Source organism: Arvicanthis niloticus, chromosome 14 (genome assembly GCF_011762505.2).
Source record: "Arvicanthis niloticus isolate mArvNil1 chromosome 14, mArvNil1.pat.X, whole genome shotgun sequence".
NCBI classification, from domain to species: domain Eukaryota; kingdom Metazoa; phylum Chordata; class Mammalia; order Rodentia; family Muridae; genus Arvicanthis; species Arvicanthis niloticus.
In genome coordinates this window covers 25,764,079-25,777,440 of record NC_047671.1, presented here as the reverse complement: position 1 = coordinate 25,777,440, position 13,362 = coordinate 25,764,079, and the positions used below count along the sequence as shown (strand labels likewise).

At 40.8% G+C, this 13,362-nt stretch overlaps 1 protein-coding gene across 4 annotated transcripts in view; it reads right to left on the bottom strand.

The window, feature by feature from the left end:
- The window catches only part of Piezo2 (piezo type mechanosensitive ion channel component 2), a 368,801-nt gene that overhangs the window by 169,467 nt on the left and 185,972 nt on the right, over positions 1 to 13,362 (bottom strand). For all 4 annotated transcript variants that reach the window (XR_013103651.1, XM_076912558.1, XM_076912560.1 and 1 more), the window contains exon 4: positions 2,302 to 2,344. Coding sequence is in view for 3 of the 4 variants with exons in the window: in XM_076912558.1 (XP_076768673.1) it covers positions 2,302 to 2,344 (43 nt within the window). In the remaining variant the exon portion in view is untranslated. The remainder of the gene's footprint in view (positions 1 to 2,301; positions 2,345 to 13,362) is intronic.

Genomic DNA, 13,362 nt, shown 5'->3' with positions numbered 1-13,362 from the left:
AGCAGTAGTTTACAGTCTCCCAATCACATATATCCGTGGAACATTAAATTAAGATACGCAATTCTGGAAAGTACACCTTATAGTCTGATTATTACTATCTTGTTAGTATTATCTTGAAAATAAAATATGTATTTTTGAAATGAAAGAAAGAAATTTAACTCTCAATTTATCTTCAGAGAAGAAGGTAAAAGCCAATAATCAGGAATGTTAAAAACTTCCAAAGGCTACACTTGAGTTAGAAATATTCTAAATCTAATATTTATTTTTCTCAGAAAGTATATTTCTTAGCTCCAGCTACTTTCAGGACTAAAATCGATGATACTCAGAACTGTGGCGTTTCTCTAGAGTTCAGATGTTGTTTCAAAGAACCATTCATTCCTCAGGAGAGACACAAGGCTTTTAGAGGAACAGATGGACATGATCTGGGCCAACATGGGACAGTTCATTGTGACAGAAACCATGAAGCTCAACAGATCTGTCAGGACAGAAAGATGATGTGGAACTGTTCCCAAATGCTAAAAGTGAAGTTGATTCAATTTACAGGACATAGTAGACAGAATAAGAACTTACACACCCTTGCAGAAAGATCCATGATACTTAGTGTTCTGTACTCTCTAAGACAATTGTCAGGTCCAGTTTCTTGAAAGATCAGTAGTGAAGAAAAGAAGCCAGAAAGGGTTGTGGGACACTGATCTAAATAAAGAAGCTACCAAACCAAGAAAAGTGCCGTCTTTCATGAGATCAGGAAATTTAAATATTGAGTGGGCTTTCAGTGATCCTAAGACTCACTAATGTTTTCAGCCTTAGGAATGGCAACACTGGAGTTCTGAAAGAAAATATTCTTTTGCTGCTTCAGAGATGAATGTTGACACACACCGGAGAAATGACACAATGCTAGAGAGTTTCTTTAATATATTTGAGGAGGGAGGGGAGAAAAAGAGAGAGGGAGGGAGGGAAGGAGAGAGGAAGAGAGGGCAAGAGGGAAAGACGGAGAGAGGAAGGAGAGACAGAGACAGACAGAAGACATAGAAAAGATAGCTAGTCTTATTGAAGCTGAGTGGTGGAGTTGGCATGTCTACTTTGCTATTTTCCCTGCTTTGGATACGCCTAAAATTTTTCATAACTTGAAAGAAAGATCAAAAGGAAGATGTTGTGGCAGACTCCACATTGCATCCTTCCCCACTCTGGAGTTGTCCATCCCTCCCTAATATCCTTCTTCTACTCACCTCTCTTATCCTTAGGAACTAACTATAAGAAGTTACAGGAGACTAAACTGTGAGGGTGCTGGGAGAGAAGACATGTGTATCGGGAAATAGACAAATCTTCTGAATCTGCTTAGGAAAATGGCAAAACTGGCGCTGTCACTCACAGTGGGCAGGCTGAGGACTGTTTTCTATCACTACTGAAAAAAAATGAAGTATTTTAAGCACTTCATTATTTCCTCTGTATGTTCTAAGCACTCCGTTGACTTGATCCATCGAATTTTAAATAAAATGATCTAGTCAAAAAGACGTCTGAAACAATATAAAATTATTTCTCTCTGATGTAATGGCTGTATCCATATTAAAAGTTTTATATTGGATGTTGAATTTGCTCCGCCCCTTTCAGTTTCAAGATCAGGTGGCTCAAAGGAATAACACTGAGTAGACACTGCAGCCACCTTCTGGAAGGTACTGGGAGTCATCTCCTTGTGTTTTGGGGAGTTGCGGGGGCTGGGGGGGATGCTTAGGAGCAGGTGACAGGATCTCAGCGTTAACTTAGAGCTGGAAAGATGCAGCTGTTTTAACAGTTGTGAGTAACCAATATAAATACAGATGTCCTTGTATTAAAGCAAGGGGCAGAGGCAGCAGTGGGTCAACTTTAGCTGCTATAACTCTTCAATTACAGGGCTAACCTTTCAGAGTGTTCTGTAGCTCAAGAAGCGTTCGCACGTCAATGCTCAATTTCTTCTTTATTTCTCTCTTTATAGATGGTGGGCGTTTTATTTGTATTTTATGTTTTTTTTTTTTTAAACAACTTTCCATGTGATCCATAATAGCCCCAAACTTACCATGTAGCTGAGGCTGGCCTTTAACTGATGATCGTCCTGCCTCTATCTCTGAAGTATTAACACTACTAGGCAAGGATTTTATAAAATAAAGCACTAGCTTCACAAAGACCATGAGGTTCAGAGACATAAGGTAACATCATTTCCACGGTCACCAAGTCACAGCAGCCAGAGCAAGACTATTGATTCACAACAGAAAAGCCATGAAGAGTAAGATGGGACAGTAGTGACTAACCGTGCCAACCCCTGCTTACCTTTCAAAGCCAATCTGCCGGAAGGTCTTTTCCCATGTTGAGCCTGCAAGGTAAGGAGAACAGAGTCAGCACAGTCATGGACTCATTGTCACTCTGCTGCTTCACCCTTCGGTGAACCTACTTCTTCCTTCAATGTCATCTCTGCCACATCCAGTCTGCAGATGGCCTTTGTGCATAGTAATTAAATTCATCATATCAAAGATTCATCATTTGAAGTCCTCACTCATGGTTTTAGTCCAGTTAAATTAAATATTGTGTAATACAGCATTGGTTTATCTCTCCCATTGAATAGTAATTTTGTACTTGACCACTCCCCGCAACAGACTCTCCAGCTTCTAGTAAGCACCGTTTTGCTCTGCTTCCATGAGATGAGTTATTCTGGATTCCTCAAATGTTACAAAAGCAAAATCAGACAAATAGGATTGCATCAGACTGGAGTTTGCAAGCAACCACAGTCCAGATATCTCAGTTGAAAAAAATGTGAATCCCAGTCTCAGTAAAAATAACGAAATGGGGGCTGGGAAGATGGCTGAGTCTTTAAAGTATTTGCTGTGCAAACAGGAGAACAAGAGAAGGGATCCACTTAACCCCACAAACCTCTTATTAAATGCTATTCTAGCAGACACGGTGCATGTGCGTGTGATAATCCACAGTATTTTTGTTTTTATTTTAGTCACTATGGCAAATAGTCCCCACAACTGGCCCTTAGTTTGTAAGTTGTGTATGTACCAGCTAATGACTGGAAATGATTGCTTCAGGTTGTTTGCTGATGGTTTATTCTGAAAGCACAAGCAAAGAGTTCAGCCTTGTTTCTCTAGAGGACACTAAGAAGATGTTCACAAATCCAAGGAAACTCGGCTGGAGTTGACTTTCCTGAGAACTCTGTCTCAAATATTTTATCTCCAAACCACCACACAGATGTCCAGAGGCCAGCTAGGTTTCCTGGAGGACAGGAGATTACACAGGACTAAGGAACCCTAAGGATTGCCTGGACTAATCTCAAGTGAGGCTGAATTAGTCTTGAGAGACCATTAAGACAGTAGAGGCCGGGTCTATGTTAACTGGTCATGATGGAGTGTTTTAGATAATTTTAAGATACACAATGGAAGGCTAAGTTTCAGGAGTGAATGACATACTGGTTTAAGTGCAATACAGATGTATTTTTTGGAATGACATCACTGGGACCGTGCTGAATTCCAATTTGCTTTGTGAGTAGGACTTCAGTCTAACCAGGCCAGAGATTTCTCTTGGCCTCCAGCCCAGAGAAATGGCCTACATATAAATATCTTTCATTCTGTGAATGTCATTCCATTCTGTCAATGTGAAGACAATGGAGGATCCTTTTCTCAGGAATTCTTTGAAGAAGATGACCTACTCCAGAAGTGCAGCCAGTCAGACAGTGGTGAAGAATACATGCCCATTAGTAGAAGGCAAGTGCTCCAGCTGGCTGCTGCCTGGACCACATTATAGGAGTGGTGATTCCTGTCTGAGGGTGACACTGATAGTTAGGAGCAGATTGGGGATTGGTAGCAGCAAGGTAAATGGCAAGAGGGCTTGATGCTATTCTTCCCAACTTCTACTTCCAATGAAAACCTAAATACCGCAATTTCCTTCAATTTCCACTGTTTTTCCATATCTTCTTGATCAACTCTCAGGCTTTTTTCTTTTAATTCTCAGAAAATCCTTCTTCCTAATTGATGTACTTTATTGTCAAGGTAAAATTAAGATGCAATTGATGTTGCACATTTAGCTTTCAGTAAGAAATAGGTAAAATTAAAATGCAAATGATATTGAACATGTAGCTTTCAGTAAGAAATAGGCCCTAAGCGATTTCCAGAAAATGTAAATTTAATCAAACAGGCAAGATAAGGTCATGGTCTTTGGCTCAGGCCATCTGGAACAGTTTGGAATAAACGTGGTTAAGCCACTGGTCCATGTATCATGGAGATAGTAGAAGGCCTTCTGTCAATTCTGAGTATCTTGACGTCTTTCATATTACAGGCTCATCTACTTTTGCTGTTGGTACTCGCTCACCATCTGCATGAGTTAGAAATGGGTCTGGATACATTAAAATATGGTTTCTTCCCTTAAGCCCCAACTACATTAGAGGTTTAGGTTTTTATGTCCTTGGTGAGCACTTAGCCATGATAAAACAAGAATTTCTCAATAAATGAAACAGACATACCTAGATCCTTTGGCACAGAGAATATTTTTGGCAGCTCATTCTGCAGTTGCAGAAGAATTCTTTTAAAGCCATTAGCCATGGTCTACAGCAGTAAACCGATATTATTCGCCTTTGCCAAAGCAGCCCCACATGTCAAAAACAGCAGAGAAAACAAAAGCACATGGCCAACATCCTTGAATGAACACTTTTCGAATGAGATTTACAGGGGTCCCTTACCTGTGGTTTTCCATGGTATGGTACCAGGAACCCACAGTCATCTGTGGTCTAAAATATTAAATGGAAAATTCCAGAAATAAACGGCTCACAAGTTTTAAATGACTTTCATTACAGTAGATGGCCATAATTATTCTATTTTATGAGCTGTTATTGTCCTGAACTTTATTGAGTCTCATGTAGAAGTAACATGCTATCATAAGTGTGTATGTAAGAGAAAACACAGAACTCATGGGGCTTTTTGTGATTCTCATCTTAGAATCTACTAGGAGTCTTAGAACAAGTCTCTATGGGTAAGGAGGGTCACTGTGTCCTACAGAAGTCTAAAACAGGCCCTATTTTCTGGAAGAAGGCAACCCACAGAAAGAAACTGTTAACATACAGGAAGAGATGAGTTTACATCAGTGTGTCTTCTGTTTTGTTCCAACCTTGAATGGAGTTAATTAGAAATAATGAATTATGATTCTTCATGTTTTAAGAGGGATCATTAGTGCACTAACATTCTAGTCAACAGAATTGTAATCTAGAGGCGAAGATGGTAGAATACGGACGGAGTCAAGCTATAGTCTATTGCCATTCACTTGAGAAGGAAGGTGCTGTCTGCAGCCTGAGCATCCCCTAAGTGATGAGACGCCATAACACCTCTAAGGACTCTTAGCATTGACTCTTGGGAGGCAGTTTCTAGAGAAAACAGCCATGGTGTCTCCCCAAAGAACACATTAGCAACTGTTCCTCTCATGCCAAGAATGTCTACCTCTTGATTCTCATCCTATGGCTGTCTGCTTATTAGCTCTTTAAAAATTACATTGATTTATTTGTGCATTTGTGTGTGTTTGTGGGGAGCAGCATGTGCACACCATAGTGCAAGTGTGAAGGTAAGTGGACAACTTGTGGAGTTGGCTACCTCCTTCTAGCATGTAGATGCTGAGGAGCCAACTCCTGTCAGCAGGCTCAGTGCAATAGCTTTTCCCTGCTTATCCTTTCGACCAGCCCCTTATTAGTAAGGATTTACTGTTTTCAGAATGGATTATTTCCATGCAGTATATTCTGATTAAGATTTCCCATTTCCCCTCCTTCCAGATCCTCTCTACCCACCCAAATCCAGAGCCAGCCTGCCTGCCTGCCTTCCTTCCTTCCTTCCTTCCTTCCTTCCTTCCTTCCTTCCTTCCTTCCCTCCCTCCCTCCCTCCCTCCCTCCCTTCCTCCCTCCTTCCCTATCTTCTTTCTTTCTTTCTTTCTTTCTTTCTTTCTTTCTTTCTTTCTTTCTTTCTTTTTCTGTTCTTTCTTTCTGTTCTTTCTTTCCATCTTTTCTTCCTTTCCTTTTTCCAAATACAAACAAGCATCTAAAACAACAACAAGAATAACACTAGAGTTAGACAAAATTAACAAATGGGGAGAGGCAAAAAAGAAGCACAAGAAACACATACAAATGCTGTGGCATACACATTTGCACAGACACACACACACACACACACACACACACACACACACACACACAAAATCCCATAAAAATAACAGGCACCTGTAGAGGTTTACAACAAAACAAAATAAAATGCCCAAAGTCTTGTGAGAGAAAGAAAGAAGAAAAACCTTCCCAGTTTTGTGCTGACCACCTGCTGCTGGGTCTGGGGCTTCCCCTTGATATCTCCAGTGAGACGCCATTGGAAAATTAATCTTTCCTTGCAAGTAGTTATCAATTGGAGATAGCTTCTGGGTTAGGGATGGAAACTTGTGTCCCCTTCTTGTCTCAGCACTGGGATCCCATCTGCCATAGACCAGTACAAGCCTTGTGTGTGCTGCCACAGTCTCTGTGAGTTCATGATCTCATATGTCTGTCAGTCCTGCTGTGTTTAGAAGGCTTTGTTTCCATAGTGTCCTCCATCTCCACTGACTCTTACAGTCTGTTCACCCCTCTCTCCACAGAGGTCCCTGAACCCTAAGGGGAGGGATTTAATGGAGACATCCCAGTTAGAACTGAGTGTTGTGAGGTCTTCTACTCTTAGCACATTATCTGGCTGTGGGTCCCTGTATTTGTTACTATCTGCTGCAGGAGAAAGCTTCTCTGATGATGGGTGTGCAAAGCCCTGATCTATGATTACAGCATGGTATTATTAGAAGTCATTTTATCGGGACTTCAATGGATTGTTAACTTCTGATTTGAAATATACTTTAAAATGGCTAGAAATTCTTAAGAGTGTCTTCATCATTAGCTGCATGTTCTTTGTTTGCCCCTAAGTTAACAATAGAAATGCTTACATCACTAAACACACACAAAGTACTTGTCTTATATGTATCACCTAAGTAAATTCTCTTGGAAAGCCAATGAAATCAGTACTGTTATTCCATTCTACTTTTAGGTGAGAAAACAGAGGTCAGGTTAATGTCAACTTCACCCTACCTTGTCAAGTGTCAGGCACTGTATTCAGATGTTGCCTTACTTGACAACTCAGGTGCTTGTTCCAGAATCCACTTGGTGGAGTTCCCTTAATGGCCTTAGTAACTATCCTAAAAGAGTCTTCAGCTGGTACCTCATTCTACCTTACAATGTGAGGGGCTCCATCATGCTGGGATGCAGCCAAAGGCTCTCAGCAGAGGCTACACCATGCCATGCCATTGGACTTCCCAGGCTGCAGAGGCAGGAGTTGCTCGCACTTCTATACTTTATATTCCTAGTCGGTGGAAATGGCTTTGCATTCACTTCCCATTTCTATCACTGTTTCCATGCGATCTGCCTGTAGTATGGGATTCAATCTTTTATCCTACTTTGCTCCCTGGATTGGAACATTAATCTTAGAAGCATAGAATGGCTAAGTTGCATCTATCTCTCATCATGCCTGAGAGCCTCCTTGATTTGGTTAAATACTGAAAGTTTCAACTATATAAATACATGTCAGCAAAAGGTCAAATATGGACATATGATCTGTACAAGCTGGAGAGACAGAGTGAGCATTCTCTCTCTCTCTCTCTCTCTCTCTCTCTGTGTCTCTCTCTCTGTCTCTCTCTCTCTGCTTCTTTGTCTCTTTGTTGCTTTGGCTTTGGTTTTTCTGTGGCATCAGTTTGAAGCTATGGAACTGTATTTGAAAAAAAGCATGAGCAATCTACTGACCACTCTGTGTCTGCTCGTCTCTGTTTCCTCAGACAAGTCACCACAGGTCTTGCTCTTTGATACGATGATCAGAGGATTTCCACACAACATTAATTTTTTTTCTTAAGTGTTACTGTCAGAAAATCAAGATTCTCCATCTTTGTGTCACTGGGAGCTCCCCTTATCACCAAGTCTCCTCACTGATTCTTCTCATCTGCCATTCTCTCAACCATTTTTTTTTTTTACTCAAACTATAGAAAAGAAATCAGTTTTTCTTATAGTTTCAGGATGTAACACCACCATCAAAGATGTGTCCGGCAAAGCATATCTTTCTTCTAGTTGAATGGTTTTATACCAGTGTGTCTCAGACACTGAAGTGATTTGAACTTAAGCCTGTCTCTGCTCTTTAGAAATAACTAGCAGAAAAGGAGCAGTAATCCACAAAGTGATGGGTTTTGCCAGCATATTCCTATAAAACAGGAGTATTTTCATAAACCATAGGAGCTTGCAGGCAGGCAGACATGCCACCTGGCATAGCATTTAGTCAGAAAGCTCTCAAGTACCAGGAAATTATTCACATACAGTCTCTGCCAGAGGCTTCATTTACATCATTTTTTTAACTCTTGAAAGAAAAATACTTTCAAACCTATTTTAAAAGAAAGCCATGCTCAACCATTAATAGAAAATGAAATTGTGAGAGAAAAGTAGATTTTTCTTTCTTTTGAGCAATAGTGACATTCAAAGTATTCTACAATGAGATACAAATCCCCTCATTAAATAATGGGTTAAAAGCAATCTTTGACTTCTGGTTTAAAATAGAAATTGAACTGGCAGTTTCCCATTGTACTACTTATAGACATATGGAAAATTCTCTCTCTCTCTCTCTCTCTCTCTCTCTCTCTCTCTCTCTTTCTCTCTCTCTCTCTCCCTCCCTCCTCTCTTTCCCTCTTCCTCTCTCTCCCTCCTCTCTCTTTCTCTCTCCCTCCCTCCCTCCTCTCTCTCCCTCTCCCTCCTCTCTCTCCCTCTCCCTCCCTCCTCTCTCTCCCTCTCCCTCCTCTCTCTCCCTCTCCCTCCCTCCTCTCTCCCTCTTTCCCTCCCTCCTCTCTCTCCCTCTTCTCTTCCCCTCTTCCTCTCTCTCCCTCCCTCCTCCCTCTCCCTCCCTCCTCTCTCTCCCTCCCTCCTCTCTCTCTGTATGTGTGTGCACATCATCTTTCAAGAATCAGAACATTTACCAGCACATCCATCGTACTGACCTACCCTGTTCATATTCTAATATTCTCTGTATGTCTCCCATGGAAACCAAGCAAACCCTCTGCCTTTAAAGAAATGCTTAAATAATATTTCTTCCTTTTCCTCACTGTCTTCCTCTAATTCAGAAATACTGACTTTATTATTAGGAGCCGATCCAACTACCCTATGTACATAGATGCTTTGTTTTGAGGAAGCCACATGTGTTTCACATCATCATCATCATCACCCTTTCTTGCCCTGCCTTTCCACATCCAATCACACGCCTGTACATAATTAGCCAAGAGAGGGAGAGTGTGTTTGAGAATTGATGGGCAGGGAAGATGGGATTTCATCTTTTGAAAAATAACAGATTGGCCAAATAAAGAAGTTATAGGAATGACTATGAGCTGACAATTCTTGGAAACTCCCCAACATGAACAATGGAAACAACCTTAAAAAAAGCAAATGCAAGAGTTTTAAGACACAATTTAAATGCAGTGGCCAGTAGGTAATTTCCATCTTTATGTGGACACAGAGCAACAAGAAACTGTGACATACAGTCCTTATGCAATTAGGAAAATTGCAGTTGACGTGTTGTCACCATCTATTCAAGCCCATGATGTTCCCATGACTTTCTACTCCTTACGCATATACTTCAGCCAGAATTTCTTTTATCACAAAATGGTCAAAAATAGAATCTGGAGAAAATCCACATTTAGAAAGGAAGTCCGGAGGCAAAAAACTCAGATTTCGAAAGGGAGACACAAGACTGTGAAGAGAAAAGGTTGTCAAGAATGAGTGGTCAAGTTTGGGGAGAGCTGCTGATGTCTCTGGGGCCTCTGGGGGAAATCAGCGACTCAAATCGAAGATGGTTAAGCGGAGACCAGGAACTGATCCTCTAGTAGAGCATCTGCTGGTAGAATGCCTGTTCCCGGAGTTCCATCCCCTACGCTCCAAAATCTAACAATGGAATGATGGAGAACACAGTGGGAAAGAATAATTTTGAGGGTGGGGCAAAGTTGAGAGGATGAAAGGAGAGATTTATATTTTTAAGATCAGGTTCAACAGAGGTGTCAAGGGATGATGGACCAGGTGGATGTTGGTGGTGCCACTGAAATATGAGCAAGGATGATGGGTAATGTGGTCCTTCAGATGTGGTGTGTGAGTACCTTCACTGATCAAAAGGAATGTAGAAGGCTGAGCATAGGTTGACAACTCAGAGAGGAAGGGAAATCTCAATTTCTCATCAGTAGAGAGGTCAGACTCGACATGGGAAGAGGAGTGTGCCTTAGATAGAGGAAGCTGGAAAGATGGTTGTAGTGACGTATACTCCACCATAATCCTGTGAATGCAAGGGATGCGCAGGGAGCTGAGACTGACCATGCAGAACACTGAGCTGTGATATATGAAAAAGACCCCCGGTAGATTACATATATGAATAAATATTGTTATGCATAATCTACATGCTGGTTACTCTTTGCAGAGAACCACAATATATAGAGAACCAACATTAGGCAAAAGTCAGTCGTATTTTAGATGATATAGAAATGTCCTAGCATTTCTTAGGGTTGGGCTGCATCTGTAAGGCCTCCATGGTACACTCAAAAATCTACCTTTGGAAAAAAAAACCTTCTGATATCCATTTGTAGATTTGTCTTCTGCCTGTTTCTCATCAAAGTTAACTTCAGAAGACATTTCCAGTAACTGTAATTCCACTTATTTCTAAGCCAGGTGCATGGGAGTTTGATAAGTCTCCCAAGTATTACACATGCTCAGAAAACTGACCTCGGCCTTTTACCACACTTACCATATGGTGTCTGAGTTCTCAAGCAGACGTGAGATTCTAAGGTTTCTGTATGAAACTCTAATGTGCTTGTGTGAACTCTGTGAGATGATGTGTGATAAAACTGGGATGAAATAAAAAAAAACAAAAACAAATGGGCAATGAACTTAGTAGATGAAAATCACCAGAAAGTGCAAGTTATAACCTTTCTCTGACCATTCTTCTTTGCTGATGTATTTTCTGTCAGGAATGTAGGCTGGCAACTCATGAGCAACCGTGACTTTGTCCAGCCTATTAGAGGAAGGGCTGGATCCAGGGGAAGCCCTTGTGGAGAAGCCTTTATGACAAACATCTAGGAGCCTTGCAGTATTGATCTTGTATGACACAACATCGAAAGAGTTAATATTTAATTCCCATGTGCTTTTTTTTTCCAGGCCTCAATATGAAACTTTTCAGAGGCGTTAGTGACTTAGCTTTCATTGCTCTCTTTGCTAGTTTGTGACTACATATGTCTTGAGTCAATTACAAACATGAAGTTGATAGTTTGTGTGCTGGTTCCAGAAATCACTGAAAGTCATTAATCAAATAAGTACCTGGAATTCTGGCAGGGCAGATGACAATGATTTAGCTCTTGTGGAAAAAAAATGATTTTGGCTTTGTATCTGTGTACCACATCTTGCTATGAGTCAGCTATCATATTGGGACACACACTACGGGTCCATGGGTTGGTCCAGCATCTCCAGAAGGAAATCAATACAACCATAATGTCTTTTGTACAACTGCAATGAAAACATCTATGTTATCTCTCACACAATGTAGGCTATAATTAAAAAGCCTCAGATACAAGATTTTTTGGCTAGGATTAATTTTTTAATCTTTATTTTTATTTATGTGCACATGTGTTACTTATGTGAGTGAATGCCATGTGTGTTCTGAAACCCACGAAAGCCAGAGACTGAAGTGACAGCTGATTGTGAGTGTGCTCAGTGTGGGTCCTAGGAACCAAACATAAGCCCTGTGCAAAAACAGCAGGCACTTTTAATAGCTGAGCAATTCTCCAGCCCCCTCAGCTAGTATTTTTTAAAGACTTGTTAATTTTTATTTTATATGAATGTTTTGCTTGCATGAATGTAAGTGCACTGTATATGTGCCTGGTGCCTATGGGGAATAGAAGAAAGAGCCAGATCTCCTGGAACTGAAGTTAAAGGCAGTTCCACGCTGTCATATGGGTGTGGCAATTGAACCCTGTGCTTCTGGAAGAGCACCAAGCGCTTTTAGTCATTGAGCCATCTCTCCAGCTCTCAGCTAGAATTTTAAGTGAATAACACTGCAATCCAGTCAGTGACCACAACCTTAGGACAATAATTGTTCAAGATAACTATAGTCCAATTTCCTCTCTTACCCCTGCGTTCTAACACAACACAACACACACACACACACACACACACACACACACATCCCACACACACTCTTAAGTAAAGCCATTTATCAAGGCTCATATTTAAAATGAAGAAAAAAAAAGCATTGCCATCATTTCTTTGTATTTTAGCATCTCACTATCTTTTGTGGCTTCAGTGGATCCACATTGGGTCATAAACTTTTCCTTTCAGTGCATGTTTGCCAAAAACTCTCCTAAGATATCATACAGGAAATGCATAGAAAGTCTCAGAAGGCCAAAGGAACAAACAGCACCGCCTTAAATGTGCGTCCTTCATCAAGAGCTCTTCAAGCCTGCCACAGTATTCAGCCTGGTGTTTATAAGGCTCTCCCTCATGTGAGAACATGAATCAAATCTTGGAGATCCTGCCACTTCTGCAGAAACCGGAAGCAGTTCTGCTCTGCCAGCTTTCTGTGTGTGCCAGCTGAGGAAATGCTGGGGCGATGGGCAGAGGTAAGGCTTGCCAATGTGCCTTAGAGAACAATCGTATCTGCACAATCCAAGCACACTTCCATCCTCTTTGCGAGAAGAAAATAAAATGTAACTCTTTCCGCTTCTCTTATCTGCACACTCTTGTGGAGCTCTGAGCTTCAGTGGAGGGTTCTTAGTCTTTGATCAGGTGACGATGTCCTCCTTAAACACCCCTTCTGGCAGCTCTCATAGATGTCTCATATGACTTTCTTTAGATGAAGCAAAAATTGCAAATCACAGGCAGCACGCGTCACCATGTGTTAGCTTACAAAAACAAATGGAGCAACACAGAAGACACTGACACCCTCAATATCATGAAAACAAAACAGAACAAAACAAAAAAGCCACAAGCACAGTTTTAACTTGCAAATAGCAACTTTCATTTTTACTTTCTCCACATATGAGTCAAATGCAGACAGAACACCTCGGTGCTGACTTATCAAATGGAGCCACCAGGTGCTTTACTCTTCTTCAATTTTAATGTAATTGATAATGGTCAATGAATATATTAATTGATTGTATTAAAAAAAACTCATCTTGTTGTATATCACACTTTTAAACGATATGATTTCAAGATTGTTTTAGTACTGGGAGTACTGCCTATTTCTCTATGCTTAGAGAATTATTTATGCTTAGAGAATAATTTAGAGAATTCTA